At 41.1% G+C, this 22,924-nt stretch overlaps 1 protein-coding gene across 5 annotated transcripts in view; it reads right to left on the bottom strand.

The window, feature by feature from the left end:
• CCDC175 (coiled-coil domain containing 175) overlaps positions 1-22,665 on the bottom strand; it is a 72,392-nt gene extending 49,727 nt beyond the window's left edge. For 4 of the 5 annotated variants that reach the window (XM_035728156.1, XM_035728158.1, XM_035728157.1 and 1 more), the window contains exons 1-8: positions 22,491-22,665; positions 20,202-20,287; positions 16,972-17,083; positions 12,522-12,657; positions 9,463-9,691; positions 7,590-7,712; positions 6,367-6,476; positions 1,968-2,049 (exon numbers count right to left, since the gene is read on the bottom strand). In XM_035728156.1, coding sequence (XP_035584049.1) covers positions 1,968-2,049; positions 6,367-6,476; positions 7,590-7,712; positions 9,463-9,691; positions 12,522-12,657; positions 16,972-17,083; positions 20,202-20,287; positions 22,491-22,647 — 1,035 coding nt within the window. In that variant the 5' untranslated portion in view covers positions 22,648-22,665. Of the gene's footprint in view, positions 1-1,967; positions 2,050-6,366; positions 6,477-7,589; positions 7,713-9,462; positions 9,692-12,521; positions 12,658-16,971; positions 17,084-20,201; positions 20,288-20,997; positions 21,257-22,490 lie in introns of those variants that run through there. The other variant, XM_035728160.1, reaches the window with a different exon arrangement.
• Between the last annotated feature and the right edge of the window lie 259 nt (positions 22,666-22,924).

Raw genomic sequence — 22,924 nt, 5'->3', positions numbered from 1 at the left:
AAAAGAAAACATGGACATATCATAGTGAAACTGAACAACTACGTCAAAGGAAACAAAGAAGACCTAAGGTAAATGAGGTACACCATGTTCATGGATTGGAAGCCTCCATATTGTAAGAATGTAACATTCTCCCCAAACTGATCTATAGATATAATGCAACCCCAATCAGAATACAAACAGGTTCTTTGGCAGAATTTGACAGACTGACAGAAATTCAAAGGGCCAAGAATAGAAGCCATCTTGAAAAACAAAGTTGGATTTATACTACTAATTATAAAGGCTTATGTAAAAACTGCTAATTAAGAAAGTCTGGTTTTAATGTGAGGAGAGACAAGTCCAAAGGAACATAATAGAGAGTCCACAGATCTACACACATATTTATGATGTATTTATGATCTACATTTGATTTATGACAAACATGCCATTACAATATAGGAACAGGTAAAGACTGTCTTTTCATTAAATGGTGCTAATTAACTGGACAACCTTATGGAAAAATATGAATCTTGACCACCCTCTCACAGTGTACACACACACACACACACACACACACACACACACACACACATCCCAGATCGCTTATAGTCCTAAACATGAAAGGTCAAACAATAAAGCTTCTAGAAGATCATGAAAAGAGAATATCTTTATAACATAGGACATAAAAAATAAGAAGGAAAAGATTGACAAACTGGACTTCATTATAACAAATTACATTCATCAAAAGATAGATACGTACATAAAGACTGTACATTTACAATGTATGTGCTGTTCTGTATCTGTGTAATATTTTACAATAAAAAATTAAAGTTAAAATAGAATTTCATGTCATCACTGAACTTGCCTCTTACATCTCATGAGAATTAAGATTGGCTGCCACCAAGAGTCCAGTGGAAATAATAAATAGGTCAGAGCCCCAATCCCTTTGAAGCAGTCACTGACTTGTACTCAGGGAATTTGGCTGAGGGCTATGTATTAAGGGGAAACCCTTCTGCATTTGCCCCTATAAGCAAGTAAGCCATGCCAGGGTAGGGGTCCTGGGTTTTCCAGACAGTTGAGGGGCTACCAACTATGGAGCTGCCATCTGAACCCTCCCCAGCAGCTCCTCCAATAGGAAATAATTAGAAAGGAAAAAGAAATCCTTTGCCCAGAGAATGAAAGTCAACTTTAAAAACCAACCAGCCAACCAACGAACCTTGTCTAGTTTCTGTCTTTCAGTATCTTCACAACTAAAAGAATCAGAGTAAGTCTAAACTGGAGAGAAGCCATCCTTAATGCTATTAACTCATAACCAAAAATGGAAAGAATTTAATTGGCTCAAATCATTCTTCTGGAAGAGATCTGCCTGTAATGTTTTATATTCTATTTTTCATGCAATAATATATTATGAGCTGTTGCTTATTTAGCCAAGACTCTTTTGTTGGACTTCAATTGTATCTTCCCTACAATTTTTCAACTATCATAATGACTGCTTTACTAAATACCTTGTGGATAAATTTTGGTTTACACCCATGATTATGTACTTATGATATTTCTTTTAACCTAAGATTTAAAGTGTCCAGAGATTTCTCTCAGGGGCTAAATCTGACTCAAATATTTCATGACATTATTTAGTGTAGTATGGGTTGTTAGACTTTACAGGTACCACAAAACAGCAAGGAGGTTCCATTCAAAAAAAGATAATTCACATGAAAAATATCCATTGGTCTGGATATTTCTAATGTAAAATAATCACAAACACATGAGAAGTTACCAAATAATTCATCTTCACATAGACAACGTTCGTTCTTTCATATATTTAAAATACTTTGGGAGGTGCTCAAAATCTTTAAATCAATTATTGTGAATGATCATGATTTTATTAATTCATGAAAAATCTACTTTGGGAAAATTTCACATTTCTCAAATATATTTAAAATATTAACTAAAAATGAATTATAATCTAAAAGTCATAATTTCCATCTTCCTACCTGCTTTATCTTCTGCAAGAATTCATCTTTTTCAATACCAGATGAATCTTCCAGTTTTCCTTTTGTATTTACAAAAAATTGTCTATGATCAAAGGAATCCAAACAGATTCATATTAGGGCATGTTTTCCAGCAAAGCCACATTTATTTATGACACCAGAAACTTCCAGTCCCCATCTTCCTATGTAACATATTTATTGATATGTTCATTAAAATAAATAAAAAATTTTACTCTTTTGATGAATTAATACTTCCTGTATATATTCATTAGAAACAATTATCCAACACTTGTACTCTGCAGGTGTTATAGGTACTAGAGATATAGTGCAGGCAAAGTCCCTACCCTCATGGAAATTACACTCTAGTGAAGTAGTCAGAATATAAGTTATCAAAATAGGGCGCCTGGGTGGCTCAGTTGGTTAAGTAACTGCCTTCAGCTCAGGTCATGATCCCAGGGTCCTGGGATCGAGTCCCACGTCGTGCTCCCCCTGCTCTGCAGGGAGCCTGCTTCTCCCTCTGCCTCTGCCTCCACTCCCCCTGCTTGTGCTCTCTCTGTCAAATAAATAAAATCTTAAAAAAATAAGTTATCAAAATAATAGCAATAATAATAATAAATTTCAGGTAGTGCTAAGTGCTTTAAAGAACACAAAGTAGGGTGAAGGACAGAGAAATCGTGAGAGTGATGATGCTACCTCAGACAGGTGGTAAGGGAAGGCCTCTTGAGATGACTTGTGAAGAACTTGAATGATGAGAAGGGGCCAGATAGGTGAAGATCTGAAGAAAAGTTTTTCATGTACAAGGTACAGCCAGTGATAAATATTCTGGGGCCGGAACAAGTTTTGTGTATTTGATGAGGAGAGGATTATGAGAAGGCTGGAGGGGTAGACGGAGACTAGATCATGTAGGGGCTAAGGACAAAGTGGAAGTTCACAGAGAACCAGGGGAGGATTTTTTTTTAAGTACAGGAGAGACATGAACTGAGTTACATCTTGTAAAGATGACTCTTGCTACTTAGTGGAGAAAGACAAGAATACAGGAAGACAGACTATGCAGAAGACTCAGGCAGTGGTCCAGAAGAGAGAATGGTGCCTCAGACTAACGTTGTAGTGGAGGAGGTAGTAAGAAATAGTTGGATTTGGGATATATTCTGAAGATAAAGGCAACAAGACATACCTTGGGATTTGGCTGGCGTTTGAGTTGAGTTAGGGCTAGTTAGTTGGTTAGTTGGGTTAGGGTTAGGAAGTGAGGAAAACAGGAATGGTGGATGACTCCTAGGTTTTCAGCTGGAGTAACTAGGTAAATGGTGAGATGGAAGACTGAGGGAAGAGCTGTTTCAGTGAGGTGGGAAATTAAAGAGTTCTGTTCAGGACACATCATACTTGAGATATCTAACAGATATCCTCCAAATGGAGAGGTCAAATAAACTGTAGAGTCTATGTATTTACTACTCAGTGCTGGATATATAAATCTGGGAGTCACTGGGGCACAGAAGATATATAAAGCCATAAGACTGGTTGAAATCACATATGGAGGATGTGAATAGAGAAGGGCCAAGAACTCCAAAATTCAGACTTAGAAAGAAGAGTAAGAACAAATAAAGGGTCCTGAGAAAGAGCAGTGTAGTGAGTGACATAAGGGAATATGATGTTTGGGAGGCCATGAGAAGAAAGTATTTCAAGAAGGTGGAAGTGTTGGGGCACCTGGGTGACTCAGTCGGTTAAGCGTCTGCCTTTGGCTTGGGTTGTGATCCCAGGGTCCTGGGATGGAGCCCCACATCGGGCTCCCTGCTCAGTGGAGAGTCTGCTTCTCCCTCTCTCTCTGTCCTCTCTTTCACTCTCAAGTAAATAAATAAAATCTTAAAAAAAGAAGGTGGAAGTGTGTCAAATTCCATTAGGAATTCAAGAACTTTAAGGAATAGACTAGATCTTTAAAGTTTGGCAGGATGGAATCACTGGCAATCATAACGATTCTGAAATCATTTCAATCCTTATAAAAAAAAGCATCTATATTTTTCATAGCCTCCTGCACTGCAATGACAAGTATATACTCTGGGTCACAGACTGCATGCCATTTATATACAATACTTAGCTTCCAGTCCCCCACTTCCTATGTGCTGAAAACCAGCTGACTGGCAAAGAAAGACCATATCCATTTAGAAAGGTAGGCACTGAATTTGCCTTTATTATGCAAACACATCATGTTGGACATCAATAATAATAATGAACGAGGTTTAGACTATCAATGCCTCCTATGGACTTGTGGAGCATTTGAGGTACTCTTAACTGTCCACATACAGATGGTTGAGTGACTTTTGTTTTTCCTTAATATTTGGACCTCAAAATATGTAACAAGCTTGCAAATTAAAGATTTCATGGGGGAAAAAAATTAAAGCTTATAGATTAATAGGAAGATGAACTTATGCAAATTATTTTAGTTTCTTGTATAATTTACTCTTAAAAGAATCTTATAGACTATTATAAAACAACACTGTTTGACTCTTCAAATCTACCAACCAAAATTTAGGTGCCTTTTTACCTCCATAGATAGAGAAAATGAACTAAAGGAGAAATATAAAATGAATGTAAGAATTTTCTTTTAATTTGCTTGGTAGTAAAGAGGAAAAAGTACAGTTTTATTAATAACAAGGGGGGTAACCTAAAACTTCAATCACCAAATTAATCAAGTGTACTTCTCCTCAGGGAAATTCCATATGAATGAAAACTCTTGACAAGCTGGGATTGAAAAAACTCTTGAAAAGCTGGGATTGAAAAAAAAATGATGTGCCACTAAAAATAGATCAGTGAGGGGTGGCTGGGTGGCTCAGTCAGCTGAGTGTCTGCCTTTGGCTCAGGTTATGATCAGGTCATGAGTCCTGGGATCAAGCCCCATGTCGGGGTCCCTGCTGAGCGGGGAGTCTGCTTCTCCCTCTCCCTCTGCTGCTGCCCCTGCCTGTGCTCCCCCCCTCAAATAAATGAAATCTTAAAAAAATAGATCAATGAATTCCTATTTCTTTCTTGAATATATTTAAAGCAAATTAGCTAACATGAAGACTGCTTATAAATAAAAATTCAAGCAAGATTTTTAATCATAACTCCTAGAAATAAGTTAAGAAATAATCTGTATCTTCCTCCATGACTATTTGCTAGTTTTTCTTTAAAATATGTATGAATTAAAACTAGTGAATCACTTTCAAAGAAAGTTTTTTTTTAAAGATTTTATTTATTTATTTGAGAGAGAGAGAATGAGAGACACAGAGCACGAGAGGGAAGAGGGTCAGAGGGAGAAGCAGACTCCCTGCTGGGCAGGGAGCCCGATGTGGGACTCGATCCCGGGACTCCAGGATCATGACCTGAGCCAAAGGCAGTCGCTTAACCAACTGAGCCACCCAGGCGTCCTAAAGAAAGATTTTTTTTTAATTCTGAGTTTTGATTGTAGTATTACTTGAGCTTTTATACTTATAAATCTGTTACTGAGTGTAAAGATTAGTGCTTATTTTATGGCCAGATGTAGGTAGGACAGCCATGTATTGTGCAATTGCTGTTTTAGAAGATATAATTTTAATTACAATACATTTGATCCTATGCAGGAATAAGCCATGTTATAACAAGGTTCCACATGTAAAATTACTTGCCTTTTGGGGAATCTACTCAAGTCCAAAATTTGTCTTTTAAACTGTCAGAAAAACCTGGGGATAGGCCTGGAAGCCATATTTTGTACTATAAGACCCCACCTTCCTTGTCAGAGCTGGGCCAAACACCTTCTGATGAGAAATCTGGGAATTCTCCTGGGAGAAGTCTGTGGGTCAATCTCCAAAGATAGATGGACTTGCAACAGGTAAACTCAGAGGGTTTGGAATGGCCATGCTTAGCCATGGGCTTACCAATGACAGAACATTGTATGTAGATAAAGACAGAATGAAACATGGACCCCAAAGGGAAGCAGAGACTGTTTGCCTTGGGGTGGACAGATTTCCTCAAGTTTATGGTTCCAGTCCCATGGGTAAAATTTTTGCCCTGAAACTTCCTTGTATTTTCTCAGTAAGTTCTGTAGGTTGACTAAGAACAACTGTCATAGCAAGGGTAGGTGAGCCTCATAGGAGGTCCCACTAATGCCTTCCCCTGGGGGCATATTTGTTTGTAGGGAATCAGGAACTGAAGTGAGAATAATTCATTCCAGAGAGTCCCTCCCTTTTCCTTAAATGACTATATCATCCTCAAATTTTTCTCTTATTTATCTGAAAAGCTGGTTAATTTCCAAATGAAGAGATGGTTTTATAAAGCTATCACAAATTTTAGTAAATTAAGAGAATATAGTTTTCATCTAATATTAAAGAATTTTTTTTAAAAAAGGAAAGAAACAGAACATTTAGAAATGCTTCAAAAAAATAAATACCAAACTTACATTTTATCCTCCAGTATCTTACAGGATTTCTTCATTTCTTCGAGCTCCTGTTCCCAATGTCTTATTGATTCTTGTAGTCGTGATATCTCTAAATTGTGATCACTAAGAACCTATTGAAAATTCAATAAAATGATGGCATTCAATTGTCACCAAATGATTCATGACAGTGTTTGACTCACTAAATATTCATGTATTATCCACTCAACTTTTACACTGGGGTTATCCTTTAGCAAAAATAAGAAGCAATCATTAAAATGGTTTCTTCATAAAACAAACCTGGGCAGAAATAATCCTGAAATCATCAGGAAAAAAACCAACATTTTGGAGAGAGCCCAACCAAATATAGCAGCGAGAATGTGAAAACTATAAAAACAACTTTCAAGATAGGAATTCATTTTGACTACCTTTTAAAAAAATCCAAACAAATCTATATCTTCATAATCATCTTCAGAATATTCTAGGATATTAGAACGAGTATTACCAAAAAGTAAAACCAAATTACCTTGAGAAATATGCTTCTATTGAAGAGAATTTTTCTTATTTAATCAGTATTTCAGAAATGCAATAGTTGGGTACTGTGATAAAATGTCAGCATTATTTAAAAGAATGAAGTATGATTGGAGAAAATTCATAATAAAACACATTTTTACAATGCAGTTTTGGAATAAAGAAAAGGGAGGGTAGGGGTGCCTGGGTGGCTCAGTCAGTTAAGTGTCTGACTCTTGATCTCAGCTCAGGTCTTGATCTCAGGGTTGTGAGTTCAAGCCCTGTGTTGGGCTCCATGCCCAGCATGGAGCCTACTTAAAAAAAAAAAAGAAAGAAAAGGGAGGCAAACATTTATAGAGCCTTGGGTCTGCATTTCAGCTGTGGGGGAGAATAGAGGGGAGAGAGAGCTGATCAGACAAGTTCCTCAGCTCCCCAGCTCCCCGGCATGGAGTGATCACAGGCAGATTGTGCAATGCCATCTAACCATGCACATCAGTGTGGACTCTAACACCTGCCGGGAGCACAGAGGGGCTCCCATTCTTACCAGGTGAGACAGGTGGCCAAAAGCTCCCCCCAAGCTATTTCTTCCTCAAAACACCCACATGCCTCCACTTCTGGGTCATAACTAGTTTCAGAGTCAACAAGGGTCTGAAATCCTAGAACTGCCAGCAACATGAGCACATCTAAAGGATCTCCTAAACCTCAAACACATCCTTTATTTGTTTATTCATTCTTACCACTGTGCTGGTCGTAAATGTTTCTTTCATTTTTGACACTTTAAGTTTTAATGTCTCCAATTCTTTCTTCTTTTTATAAGTCTCTGTTCTCTTAAATTCACAGAAGTTTTTACATCTTTCAATCTGTAATGATAAACATGATAAACCAATCAAAAAACTTATGAGAACAACGAAGTTTAGGAAATCTTTTTATTTTGTTAATTTACTTCATACTAAGTATACCATGGTGGGTCTATCAACAACAACAACAAAAACAGCCCCCCCAAACAGGGTTTGTTTTGCAACATCACAAGAAAAATAGTGAACTACAAGGAATAAATTGTAATTATAAATGTTGAAATAGTAAATTTATAAGAGCAATAAAACAATGATCATTAATAGCAAATTCTAAAAGCAACTGCCATCGTAGCAATTTACTAGTAAAACACCATAGCAACGGCCACCAGATTTACAGTGTGCTAATAATAATAAGATCAGGAAAGTCAAAGAAAAAAATGACGAATGATCTGAAAATCTAAATTCACATTTTTTTGATGGGAAAGAAAGCAGACTAAAAACAGGGTAAAAAGTCACTGAAGACTGGGCAGCTCACAATCTTGGACAACTTCTTACCATTCTACCAAGATCAAACATATTTTGATTACTTGTCAGACCCAATGGAGTGAGTCATCCTCTTATCAAAATCAAACACATCAATGCATCTGTCTGGCAAAATGAATGATCAAGAACAAGGTGACTAACGGAGTAATAAGGCCTGAGAAAGCATATTCAATTCTGTACTAAAGAGTTATGAAAACATACATTCGGGTGGCTTTCTGTCAAAGCCATTGCACCCGATGTGTCTTATGAATGAACATGATCATGGTCAATTATCTCAGCACCAGAGCACCATTGCATAGGAATGGAACTTTGGGATTAATCCATTTTGTTGAAAATCAGAATTCTGTGTTCATTCTTCAGCCAAAGACTTCTCCCAAGGTCTTGTGGTCATAGACATAGTATTAGCAAAAAATATTTTGTTTGGTGTTAGGGGAGAGCTTACAATTTGAAGACTGACAGCTGTGATAGTTTTTCCTTTCTCATAGGAAGTAAAGGAAATTCACAGGCTGTTACCCCAGCCTATCATGTGCCTTCAGTGAACTTTAGTGGGTGCTCCACAGATTGCGAGCCCCAGCCAATTTTCTGCGTGACAGTCATGCCCGTGCCCACCACGGGGAGGGCAGCAGCAGGGACCCGACAGCGATTCTCATCATGAGCCAGGCTGCCACGCACGGGGGAGAAGGAAGACCGCTGGGAACACCTCCGCTGGAGAAAGCCCTGCCTCTCCCGGGGTAACAGAAGCACAGCAAAGAGGGACCATCCAGAGCCACTCTGATGGTGAATTTTAATTGATATAGCCCAGCAGACATCAAGATGTGGTAGTCATTCCCATCTACTCTCCCCAAATCGCTAGTCTCAAAATACTCTTTTCTGTTGCAGCCCGTGGCTCCGCCTAGCCCTTCTGCAGGCTGCTCTGCTCGGATGCATTCAGCAGGAGCTGAAGGCTCTGGCAGCGTGGATCTCCCTGGTCTTGTCCATGGTCAGAATGGTCAGAGGCAATAAGATGCCACGAAAACAAGATCCTTGTCCCTGTAGGGCTGCCTATGAGCAAGGGGCTACCCCAGTGTGACAAATCCCGTCACTCATATTCTTTCCCATGACCTCAGATGCTATGACACAATTAGCGTTTACCCCAAGTGTCCCCAGTGTGCTTGCATCTCTGCATCACTGTGCACAGGAAATACCGCACGGGAGGCTTGCTAGCCTTGCGAATTTCCTGCCTGAGATTCCACACGATTCTGTAATTTTTAAAAAAGTAAATCGTGCCACTTGCCTCTTCATTCAGTTTTTGTTTTCTTTTCAAATAGTCCTCTTTTTCTTTTTCCAATTGCTCCTCTATTTCTTCGAGATGTCGTTTTTGCAATTCTATGTCTTTTCTCTCTGAGGTGATTTTGGTGTAAATCTCGTTGATGTAAACAGTGGTGGTGGCTTTTTCTCCCATTGTGTGGTTGAGTGCCGTCACTAACTTTTCATGCTCCCTTGCCAGCTTCTCTTGCTCTTCACTAGGAGCAAAGAATGGTTCATGGAATGAAAAGTATGGTTTTTAGGAAAGGAACTTAAAGTCTGTTTGCCGAGATGAACACCATACAGAGGGAAATTATAAGGAATACTTAGAGTTGTATCTGTGACCACTTAAACTTGGTTGAGATGAGGACAGAAGGAAACACAAGACAAATGTCAATCTTGCACCTGTTTACTGCTGCACCAATGTCATGGGGTCCTACCTCGCCCCACCCATCCGGTTCCTGGTAGTAACTATGGGATGTTTTGGTTTAAGGTATGCAAGGATTCAAAAACAGTTTTGAGATGAATGGAATCTGACCAAATGGTTTGATAGGTAGCATTGCCATACTATCTTATCTTGAGACATGCAATCAAGCCAAAGGAAGATAAATATCTTACCATCCCTCCAGCCACCTTCTGAAGCCAGTGCCCTGCAGGGAGGGCCCAGGAGAAAGCAAGCCTTCCTCTGATGGACAAGAGTCAGGGAGGAGAGAGCAGAGTCTGTCTTCACTGTTCAGAAGATGCTTGAAACCTAACTTGAACTCTCTTATCCTCCCCTACCTGCCGCCAAATCTGAGTTCAAGAGGAGACATTAACTTCATCTATCCATGGCTAGCCACATCCATCTGAAGAAGACCTTAAGACGGTGAGAAATATCTACCCCAGGGCTAACAATGCCAAGACTGGAAGGAGGGACAATTGGCGCCATTTCTAGATTTTCCTTTTTTAAAAGCTTCTACAATGTTAAGACCTTTTCCCTTTCTCTAATCCCTGGCGCCAAAGACTTCAGTTGTTCAAGGGGATTGTGTGCAAAGGCTCAGGAAAATGGGAACAGGTTGTTGGTTAAGTTTATTTTCCAGAAGTCAGCTCTACCAAGGAAATGCAATTAAAAGCCCAGGCTAGAGAGGGTCAGATAATGGGTGCTTTGTGGGTCTAGTAGAGGAAGCCTTCTAAGAATGAGTCAACCTAAGGATTGAGTAGCCTAAGTGGAACTAAGTAAAACAAGTCAAAAACAAAACAAAACAAAACACAAAAAACCAACTAGGTGTATTGAGGTGGGTTGAGAAGAGAGAACTCAGAAATCAAACACAAGACCTAAGGAAAACCCACCCAAAGAGTTTGCGATTTTGGGGGACTGTCCAGGAGAGGACCACCTGTCAGAGAGTGTTGGCATCTTGATGTACATCTTTCTTTGAAAAATGGATGCAGTGAGATTGTAGCTTGGTGATGCTAGCTCATCAAGCAACCCACCTTATGTTTGTCATTTGCCCTTCCATAAAGATTTCTCTAGAGCAGGGATTCTGAATGTGTGGTCAGGACCAGCCCCATTAGCATCACCGGGCAACTCGTGAGAAATGCAAATTCCCACTCCCATCCCCCACACCTACTAAATCAGAAATTTGGGGTGCTGCGGAGCTTTCTAGTAATTTGTGTTTTAATAAGCACTCCAAGGGATTCTGATGCATCCTCAAGTTTGAAAATCACTGGTCTGTAGAGGTGTGATGGTGCTGGCCAATGGACCTGAGTACTCCAGCCTGGATATTATCTTCCTCGTTAGTAGTTTAGGAATCGATAATATAGTTGATACAGCAGTCTCTGGTGACGGTGGCCAGCAAATCCACATTGTGAACCCCTAAGAGGGGTTAGAATTCTCAAGCTTATATGATCATGAACTTTCTTTTTCATGGGGCATCCCCCAGAACAGGTGTTCTGAGGGCCTAATTGAGGAAAGTCATCCCTGAGCCTCGAGGTCTCCACCTAATTCCTTTTTTTTTTTTTTTTAAGGATTTTATTTATTTATTTGACAGAGAGAGATAGCAAGAGCAGGAACACAAGCAGGGGGAGTGGGAGAGGGAGAAGCAGGCCTCCTGCCAAGCAGGGAGCCTGATGCGGGGCTAGATCCTAGGACCCTGGGATCATGACCTGAGCCGAAGGCAGGTGCTTAATGACTGAGCCACCCAGGCGCCCCTCCACCTAATTCCTGATGCTTTGATATTATGTGCACCAAGCAACCTTCTGATCACTTTAGCTTCCCAAGATTTTTTTTCTTTCATGGGGACTCTTTCAACATTTCTTCCTCTGACAAACTGACATTCTCATATTTATGCATTAGTCTTACGTATTTGCTCACAATGCTGAGTTGTTCCTAAGGTTTTGTTTCAGAATGTATCTTTTCCTCCATGAGATGCATAAATTCAAATTTGTAATCCCCGCCTTACAGGTGGAGAAAAGGAGGCCCATGGGGTGAAGTCCTGGCAACACAGCTCAGGGATAAAGGAAAGAAACTAACAGGTGTCAGAATCTGAGCTACAGGCAGTTATATATATCATCTCATTTAATTACAGATGAAATCTATAATTCTCTGCTGGGAACCAATCCCATCCCTCAGACCTCCTGTAGTTTATGGCTGAATACCTTTAAGAAACTAAACTAGCTACAATGTACTATATTTATAATACAATATCCAGCCAATTTTTTTGCTTTAGTGGTTCAGGTTTGTAAACTTAATTTTACTAAAGGGGAATCTGAAACCAATGTGCGTCTCTACCTTTGGAGGTGGCGCGTGAGTCACACACAGTAGGTGCTGCTGGAAAGCTGGATGGTCTCTGAAACTTGACAGGTCCCCTGACTGCAGTGGTTGAAGATTTTTTGCTCTCCTCCCCAGCTCTGTGCGGCCATCACATACCCCTCCTCAGCCAAGGTCATCTGCTCCAGATGATATCCACCCACACCAGCACAGACCAGAGGACAGACCCCTTAGGACAATTTTCACACTCCAGCCACAGACCCCAACTCCCGCAAGTACTGAATTTAAAAAACAATACATACCCTAGAGCTTCATTAATTTTTTTCAGATCAAGTATTCTCATCTTCAGAGACTGTATTGCATCATTCATCCTTGTAATGTCCGTCTGTATTTGATTTATCTCAAAAAGATTTAATCTGCGTGCATCTCTGACACATTCTTAAAAGTAAGTGGAAATGTTGCTAGATTATTTGAGAAATGGCACACTTGATACTGACTTTCCAAATCATGAAAAAATTAGGTCTTTCTTTGAAATACTCTTTTAATTATGTCCCTGTAGCAGACGTCTCTTACCCCTTTGGGTCCTCTCCATCTTACCGACCAATTATTCCCCTCACTTCAGCTGCTGGTGTGGTGACCAGCTTTCCATGGGCTCTCAACGACTTCACACTGGGGCGGTCTGGCAGCACCTCGTTCCTGCTTATTCTACCCACTTCTCACCTCCTGTCCAGGACCTCCTTGTCACCTCTACCCATGGGACTTCTTTAAACATGCACACTCGTGCACATGTAACCCAAAGTGTGGGAAACAGGCAAACATCGGACCCATGACAGGCAGGAGCTGGTGCCGGGACGGTCCGGGAGAAGGTGGAACGGTGTGTCTTGGGGGCACGTTCCCAGGCTTAATGTGTTGCATTTAGCGGCAGTCAGTATCAGGTTGCACCCCAGATCCGCTCTCCCTTCTCGCTGCTTTTGCCCCCTTATCCTACCCTCCTCCTCCTTGGGTTGTGCTCCCAACTAACAGTGCAAAAGCCTCTGGCTCTGCTTTCTGGGGAACTCAGTGTGTTAAAGAACTAATTATTCATCAACAAATAAGACATCCGTGTGATCACATAAGACTTCAGAGGTTTACCTCAGCGCATGATAGATGCAAAAATGATTTTTTTTAATACTGATGGTTAGAAGGTACTGGACTACCCATTTCTACACAATAAATTCTCTAGAAACTGGCTGGTAGCTCCATTTGAGAGAGCTAGGTTATTTTTCCGAGGCTACTTGTTAAGTTTGTTCATTGTAGCAGCGCTTCCCAAACTTTTATGTTTCAAATATGCATATATATATATATATATATATATATACACACATATATATACAGATCCTTTTCAAGATTTTATTTATCTGTTTTTAGAGAGGGAGTATGAGAGTGCGCATGAGCGAGGGCAGGAGCAGAGGGGGAGGGACAAGCAAACTCCACATGGAGCCCGACGTGGGGCTTGAACCCAGGACCCTGAGATCATGACCTGAGCCGAAACCAAGAGTTGGATGCTTAACTGAGCCACCCAGACACCCCAAAATACAGATTCTAATATAGTAGTTCTGGGGTGGGCCTAGAGATTCTGCATTTTATAACAAGCCTTCAGATGCTGCTGATGCTGCTGACCCATGAACCATACTTTGAGTAGCCAAGTTTTATAACGTAAGACTAATTACATTTATGTGGGTATCAAGAACCTCTTTAGCTAGTATGCTCTTTTCTTTTCCTTCTAAATATTTTTCCTGATTATAAAAGTAAGCGAAAATAGTCTTAATTCTGCCTTCAGCCCAGATTCTTCTAAGTCTTGTTTTTTTCTGTATATAGAGTTTATTGTATTTTCCCTGACACACTAACACCATGCATATTGTTTTATAACTAACTATATCACTGTCTAATTAGGAGATAGAAATCTTACAAATTGAATAGGGAAATTGTAATACAGGGAATTAGTAAGCCTAACAGGACTAGAGTACTGAGGGATTGGATAGCAAAAGAGAACAGAACTCTAAAGGCTTGGGGAGCAGCAAGTGTAAGGGGCAGCCAGTACCCCTACGGCTTAGACAGACTTTGTCTGAGGAAGCAGGACCTCCACACCTGACATCCAGGCCTCACTGGAAAGAGCTGTGGCTCACTGGATGGCAAAGAAATTCATGAGATGCTGGGCTGGTAGAACTCATGGAAATCTGGCTTCTGGGGGAATTGACGGGCCGTCCACAGGGAGTTGCCAGGAAATCTGTTCCCAAGCTGGTGCCTCACTGGTAGCAATCCACCATGCAGCCGCCCCAGGGGTACTGGAGGGAGCTGCTGGGCTCTGCGGGTGGAGGAGGGGGGCTTCTGCAGAGGGCTCCGTGGGGGGGCTCTGTGGGGGGGGCTTCGCGGAGGGGGGGCTCTGCGGGGGGGCTTTGTGGGGGGCGGGCTCTGCGGGGGGGCTTCGCGGGGCGGGAGGGCTGACGTGGAACAGCTGTGTGCACCGCAAGAGCTGGCCAAGCTGAGCACCCTGGGGCCAGAGAGAGTACCCTCTTCTCTCTTCCCTCCAGTATCCTTCCAGTGCCCTCTCTTGACAAAACTTAACCTTGTGCCAGCTGGTAAAGGGGGAAATGACAGGGCCCAGCTCTCTCAACATGGAACAGGCAAGGAAGGTAGATTTGGAGCTGCAAGGCAATAAATGGATAACTGGAACATCCACTTAAAAAGTGTTTTGTTGCTGTTGCTTTTGCTTGTTTGTTTTTAATTTAGACCACTGGGTGGGGGAGGGGAGGTTAAAGGGCAATGAGCTTTGGAGCTGTGAGGACACTTGAGAGCTGTTCTTAAGCAGGGGAGGCGGGCCTTTGTATTCTCACAGTGACTGCTCCCTGAACATGGGCCACACCTGAGGAGACGATGGACCAGGATGGGGCAGGGGGCAGTGTCAGCTCTTGTCTAGGGCAATTCCTGTAGAGGACCTGAGCTGTGAGCCTCAGCCAACACTCCTGGCAGCTGAGGAAATGAAACTGAATGCTTACCTTACACCAAATACCAAATTTAACCAAAAAGGAGTCAAAAACCTAAATGTCAGACCTAAAATTTTAAAACTCTTAGAAGAAAACATAAGAGGAAATCTTCAAGACACTGGACTTAGCAATGATTTCTTGGATAGGACACCAAAAGCATAGGTAACAAAAGAAAATATAGATAAACTGGACTACATCAAAATTTAAAACTTTTGGGGGCGGATGGGTGGCTCAGTTGGTTAAGCGTCTGCCTTCGGCTCAGGTCATGATCTTGGGGTCCTGGGATCGAGCCCCACTTTGGACTCTCTGCTCAGCGGGGAGTCTGTTTCTCCTGTGCTTGCTCTCTCACTCGCCCTCTCTCTCTCTCTCTCAAATGAATAAATAAAACCTTTTTAAAAATCTAAAACTTTTTTTTTTTTAAAGATTTTATTTATTTATTTGAGAGAGAGAGAGAATGAGAGATAGAAAGCACGAGAGGGAAGAGGGTCAGAGGGAGAAGCAGACTCCCTGCTGAGCAGGAAGCCCGATGTGGGACTCGATCCCGGGACTCCAGGATCATGACCTGAGCCGAAGGCAGTCGCTTAACCAACTGAGCCACCCAGGCGCCCTAAAAATCTAAAACTTTTGTGCATCAAAAGTCAGTATCAACAGAGTGAAAAGGCAAACCATGGAACGGGTCAAAATATTTGCAAATCATGTATCTGATAAAGGGTTAACATCCAGACTCTATGAGGAAGAATTCCCACTACTCAATAACAACCAAACAACCTAGTTAAAAGATGAACAAAGGACCTGAATAGATATTCCTCCAAAGAAGATAAGCCGATTACCAATAAGCACATGAAAAAATGCCCAACATCACTAGTCATTAGGGAAATGCAAATCAAAACCATGATACCAATTCACACGCATTGGAATGGCTACATCTAAAAAGCCAAAAAGAACAGAAGAGAACAAATGTTGACAAGAATGTGAAGAAATTGGGATCCTTGTACATCGTGGGTGGGAATGTAAAATACTTCAGCCACTATGGAAAACAGTATGGCAGTTTCTCAAAACTTAAAGTAAAAGTACCATATTACCATAGAATCCAGCAATTCCCTTCTGCATATAAGCCCAAAACGATGGGAAGCAGGGACTCAGACAGATATTTGCACCACCATGTTCATAACAACTTTGTTCATAATAGGTAAAGGGTGGAAACAACCCAAGGGTCCATCAGTGGATGAACAGATACACAAAACACGGTATACACATACAATGGAATATTGTTTGGCCTTAAAATGAAGGAAAATTCTGACACAAGCTACAACATGGATGAATCTTGAAGACCTGCTAAGTGACATTAGCCAGTCACAAAAGGACAAATATTGTATGATTCCACTTATATGAGGTACCTATAATCCCCAAACCTACAGGGAGAAAAAGTAGAATGGTGGTTTAGGTGAGTCAAAATTCCTAATTTAATTGGATAAATACCAATTTGGAATGGGCTGATCTACATATCATTAGTCTATTTAGAAACTAAACTATATAAATTCAAGTTTTATATATATCATTTCCACTTAAAATGTAAGAGAACATTATCATGGATCTGGGTTTGTGCCTTGTACTCTTTCTAGCTATATTTTGACATGACCCAACTATTAAACTTGTCTTGTTACAAGTAGTAGGCTTTATTTTCTTATAAGATAAACTAAGTTTCTATGGTTGATAACCTTAAAAGTACCTTCTAATTCTCTGCCAATGCTACTGGGAAGAGTTTCCAGTAGAAAATATAGTCTGCTGAGTTCCATGCTTTCAATTTCTAGGAGATCAATTGTGGCTTTTCTCATTTCTTCCTGAAAATTTGAATTACATATATAAAAAGTTAAGGCATTAAACTAATAAAATTGATTTCCTAAGCAATGCCCTATTATAAATATTTTCAGAGATCAAACTTTGATTTCCATTCAACACCCTCTGCTCTTATTTTTATTTGGAATAGAAAGTGTGAAAAATCACTCTTCTTATTTGAACTAGAAGGTGTGAAAAATCACTCTTCTATAATCAGTTTTTAAGATAAGTCGTTGTTAATTTATCTCTTAATCTCTGCTGATTTTCTTCTCAGGAATCATCTTTTCTTATGTTTTTTGTATGCAGTTCCAATCAATTTAAAAGGAGAGACTCCAACAAAAAGGGTAATGCTGAGAAAAAGTCTGCTTAATTAAAAGCTGGAAAATGCCTATAAAAATATGCTTAGGTATAAAGGGAAAAATACTTTTTTTTATACATACCCACAAATCCAAACAAATAGTCTGGTGGGGATTTTTGTGTTTTGTTTTTTTGGTGGGGCTTATTTTAAAAAAAGAAAAGCATCCAAAAATCTGTTAGTGAAAAAAATAGATAAATCATCTCTTAAATAAATGGTCGTAATGGCTATAGTTCTTTTATGACCTGAGAAATTGACATTGTATTTTATGAGTAAAAAAAAAAAAATTACATGCAGCCACTCTGGAAAACAGTATGGAGGTTCCTCAAAAAGTTGAAAATAGAGCTACCATACAATCCAGCAATTACACTACTGGGTATTTACCCCAAAGATATAAATGTAGGGATCTGAAGGGGTATGTGCACCCCGATATTTATAGCAGCAATGTCCACAATAGCCAAACTGTGGAGTCAAAACGTCCATTGACAGATGAACGGATAAAGATGTGGTGTATGTGTGTATATATATAATGGAATATTATGCAGCCATCAAAAGGAATGAGAGCTTGCCATTTGCAAAGATGTGGATGGAACTGGAGGGTATTATGCTGAGTGAAATAAGTCAATCAGAGAAAGACATGTATCATATGACCTCACTGATATGAGGAATTCTTAATCTCAGGAAACAAACTGAGGGTTGCTGGAGTGGTGGGGGGTGGGAGGGATGGGGTGGCTGGGTGATAGACATTGGGGAGGGTATGTGCTATGGTGAGTGCTGTGAATCGTATAAGACTGTTTAATCACAGACCTGTACCTCTGAAACAAATAATACATTATATTTAAAAGAAGAAGAAGAAGAAGAAGATAGCAGGAGGGGAAGAATGAAGGGGGGAAATCGGAGGGGGAGATGAACCATGAGAGACTATGGACTCTGAGAAACAAACTGAGGGTTCTAGAGGGGAGGGGCGTGGGGGGATGGGTTAGCCTGGTGATGGGTATTAAAGAGGGCACGTACTGCACGGAGCACTGGGTGTTATACTCAAACAATGAATCATGGAACACTACATCAAAAACTAATGATGTAATGTATGGTGATTAACATAATAAAAAAATCTAAAAAAAAGATTACATAATTGTATATATAGCATGATCACTTTTCTATAAAAATATAAAATTCAATACAGGCATCGTCTATTCCCTGGAAGCAGGAAAGACATTCATCAAAGAGTTAATTATGATTATTTTAGGGTGCTGGGATCATGGTTTTTACTTTCCTCCTTTTACGTGTCTATTTAAAAAGTTTTTTTTCCAGGGTAAACATGCAGTGCTTCCAGAATAGTGAAAATTTGTTGCTTTATAAGATGGAGGGATTTATCTCTAAGAGATTTCACAGCTCAGATATTACATGGAGATACAGTAGATACTTTAATAAGCCACACTAAATATTTTGACCCCTTCAAACCCAGGAGGAAAATATAACTCAAAGAACAAAGCAGAGGAAGGTTTCCACGATACCACGGTGGGGCACCACACACACACACACCAACTCCCAAGCTTTACACACATGTATTCATTTAACTGGGATTATAAAGTCTAATGCTGTAGTACATATGCATCTATATATAATCACAGAAAAATATCAAGAGATGAAATTTTCTCAGCAGTCTGTAGACTCAAACTCATTGACTTTACAGCCACATTTCTACATTTTTAGATATTTGATATGTAGATTCTTCAATATTTTTATTTTTATTTTTTTAAATGTTTTATTTACTTATTCATGAAAGTCAGAGAGAGAGAGAGAGAGGCAGAGGCAGAGGCAGAGGGAGAAGCAGGCTCCCCGCCTAGCAGGGAGCCCGATGCAGGACTCAATCCCAGGATCCTGGGATCATGACCTGAGCCGAAGGCAGATGCTTAACCATCTGAGCCACCCAGGCGCCTGATTCTTAAATATTTTTAAATCAGATGAAGAGACCTCACCCTTCTGACCCCACTGGGGGGAAGCATTGTAAACATCATCCAGGGCCACGTAGAGACATGTGGGTGACACTTCAATAGGAAATTCTTTAAATATTTCCTTGATGGGTCCCAGTGAGCAGAACAAAGAGTTGGTTTGTTTTCACTGACGAGCATGGTCTACTTCAGTGAAAAGAGGCGCCAGATCATCTCTCAGCAGTTATGTAAGAAATTACTTACAGAGAACTGAGTGAATAGGCACGACGCATGGCTTCTATATTGGGGGCAAGCATTTGCCCATGTGGCCCACCCCTTCATGGAGCTCCGCTAGCAGCAGTTCTGCTCTCCTAAGCGGGCTTGCCCTCCCTCGTCCATAGCACAGGTCCTTAATGCAGGATCCCTGTGGAAAAGCAGGCAGCACCCCACAGTTCTGGACACCGGGGCACACGCTTAGTGAATTGAGATAAACATTTTCTTCCCTCAGGGTAAATATTTTCCCTATTCATCTATTCAAGTATCTTGAACAGAGTTGGTACTAAATTAAAAGTTGATGAAGAAATAAGTGGAAGATTGAAAAATAAAACAGTTTTTTTAATATTTTATTTATTTATTCATGAGAGACAGAGGGAGAGAGAGAGGGAGAGAGGAAGAGAGAGAAGCAGAGGGAGAAGCAGGCTCCCAAGGAGCAGGGAGCCTGATGCGGGACTCGATCCCAGGACCCTGGGATCATGACCTGAGCCGAAGGCAGACGCTTAACCATCTGAGCCACCCAGGCACCCAAAAATAAAACACTTCTTATAGATAATACAATACCAATTTCTTAACAGCGATAGCAACGTCCTTAAGAAAGGTCTTAGCTTCTTCGTTGCATTTAAAATAGTCACTTTGTAGTGATTGTTCTAAAAAAAAAGAAAGAAAATGAAGATCTCTTATTTTTTTGTCCAAATCCCATTTAACCCTTTAGATCTAGCTCAAATGCCTGCGCAGCTGAAAATTGTATCTTCTATCTCTGAATTCGTATAGTACTTAATATGAATCTCTTTTGAACATATTTCCTAATTCATAGTATTCTCACTTAGGTACATATTTAATGCTTCTTGAGGACAAACTCCTCTTGATATTCCATCTTTGCCTCTCTCATGGGAGAAAGAAGGAATCTATATAGGACAAAAAATTCAATAAATATTTATGAAAGGAATAAATATAACATGCCTATAATGTAGGTTTGAGAATGTTTTCATAGTATATATATTTATATTTGTGTACATGTAAATATAATATTTTGCAAAAAACCCACTCATTTATTTAACGGTTTCAAAGTCCCTTATGTCATTTTTACTTCTGTGCCAATATTTAAATCCTGGGATGAGAGTAAAGATCTGTAAAACTGGTAGGTGTGAGGTAGACAGAGCTTCTAAGGCCTTTTCATTCATTGGCATATGAAGGGTCTCTCCTTTCCCTCACACACTGTTAAGTAGGAAGCACATGAGAAGAGAGGCTTGTGAAATGTTAGCAATGGTAATGAAGACTGGATACATACCAAATGGAAAGAAGGGGAAAACGGACAAAAGGAGGAGACAAAAGGAGGAGAGAGAACAGCTCTACTTACCTTGGCTCTGGCGCCCCTGAGTTACCCGGACTTTGTCCACGTGAATTCCAGGCCCGCATCTTCACGTGTGGGATAAGTTTGATGGGATTAATGCTTTACATGCATTATCTAAGTTGATTACTATAATCTTGTGATGACTCCCATTTCACAGCTGAGAAATCTGACTTTTGAGGTTATGTCATATGTTCAAGGTCAGAGAGCCCATCACTGAGAGAGTCTAGATGCAAACACAGGTGTGACTCCAGAGTCCTTGGCCTTCATGGCCATACTCACCCCTCAGAACTGTAAAGAACAATTTCTGCCCTCAGTTCCAGGGAACTCAGATGTTCTTAATGAACTAAGCTCTCAAACCAAGTGAAAGTCAGTTACTGAGTTTGCAAGCAAGCAGGTGTTAGAAAGGGACAGGACTTGCCTGTTATCACCTTCCCCTTCTTCTAATGGAGTGAATGAGCACAAGCTGTTCCCACTTGCAAATGGGCTGGAGGGCTGCATATTTTCTAACTCCCACAAGAGGCTTAATGAAGTTTCCTACAAAAAACTTCCTGAGAGTCCATAAATTATTAGCAGAAAATATTTGCACAGAAGTACTGGGATGAAATGCACATGCTGATCAAGTATGAAGAAAGTTCAAGACCCTAGCTCTACCATGGCCAATGATAGTGACTCGTTTAGGTCTCTTTGGTGGTTAACATTCTTCATGGTGGTACTCATGCAAGCCTATCTCACAGGAATTGTGAAGTTAAATTAGTACGTCTAAGAAGAAAAAAGAAATGATCCCAAACTAACAGTAACATTATAACAGAAATCAATATGATTACCTTGAAGCCATGAGATGCTGATAGTAAAGCAAGGAGAGGCTCCGATGTTTGGCCTAAATGGTTTATGAGCTAAACAAGAAATGCCCTTTCCTGGACCATATCTTACCTTAAACTTAGGTGTCTTAATTACAGGTTCAGCTTTCTAACTGAAGAAGCATTTTAACCTGACCCCATCCAAAGTTATTATGTTTGCATCTCCTAAACATCCTTGTCTAATTTTCCTTGTCTAATACAAGAGGAGCTTCTTAAACACTCCCTTTCTTGTTTGCCTGTTAAATTCTCCACTTTATCATGACAAAATGTTGGAGGAAGTTAACTTGCAAAGAAAAGAAGGGAGAAGCTGAAATTAAATGCATAATCTAAATGCAGGTGGGCATCCCAGTCGCAGGCAAATGGCAGTGGCCCGAGAGCCCAGGCTTTGCCCGGAGTTTGTCACCAGTTGCTAGTGTGAGCTGGGCCAAGTCACTCCAGGGGCACTAGAGCAGGAGAGCTGAGCCTTGGGTCCCACCGCGCTGCCTCTCTCTCTCTCCCGCCAAGGAGCCTGAGAGGGCTCTGCCGTAGCCTGGGACACCCCGGGTTCCCGCAGTAAGGTCCCGGCTGAGGGCCCCCCCGCCCGGTGCCGGCTAGGTGCCACCTCCGAGGCGCCGTCCCTCCCGGCGCCCGCACGCTTCTCACCCACAACGAAGAGCTGCTCCAGCGTCGCGGTCGCCACCGAGGAGCCCAGGGAGGAGGGGAAGGTGCACAGCTCCAGGGTGGGGCCGGCGGAGACGGCTGCCTCCCGCAGCGCCTTCTCGCCAAACCCCATCTCTGGGGACCAGGAGCTCAGGGCCATTTTGCTGCTCCTGCGCGGTGCCTCTCAGGCCTGACGCCAGGACGGCCGGTTGCCACGGGCGACAGAGACGCCGAGGCCCCGTGCGCCCCCGGGGGGGGGGTGCCTCCCAGGTTCTGTTAACTTCGGCCGCTGTAATTACGCGATCCTGGAGGGCGGGGCCGCTCTCCAGCGGTCCTTTCCTCCTTCCGTTTGCATGTCTAAGTTCGGGTCCTGGACGTTTGTCTGGAGCACTGGAATCCTACTAATGCTCACTTGTGAACCCATCTCTGTGCCAGCT

The sequence above is a fragment of the Zalophus californianus genome, chromosome 6, assembly GCF_009762305.2.
Source record: "Zalophus californianus isolate mZalCal1 chromosome 6, mZalCal1.pri.v2, whole genome shotgun sequence".
NCBI lineage: Eukaryota > Metazoa > Chordata > Mammalia > Carnivora > Otariidae > Zalophus > Zalophus californianus.
This window is presented reverse-complemented; position numbering and strand designations above follow the sequence as displayed.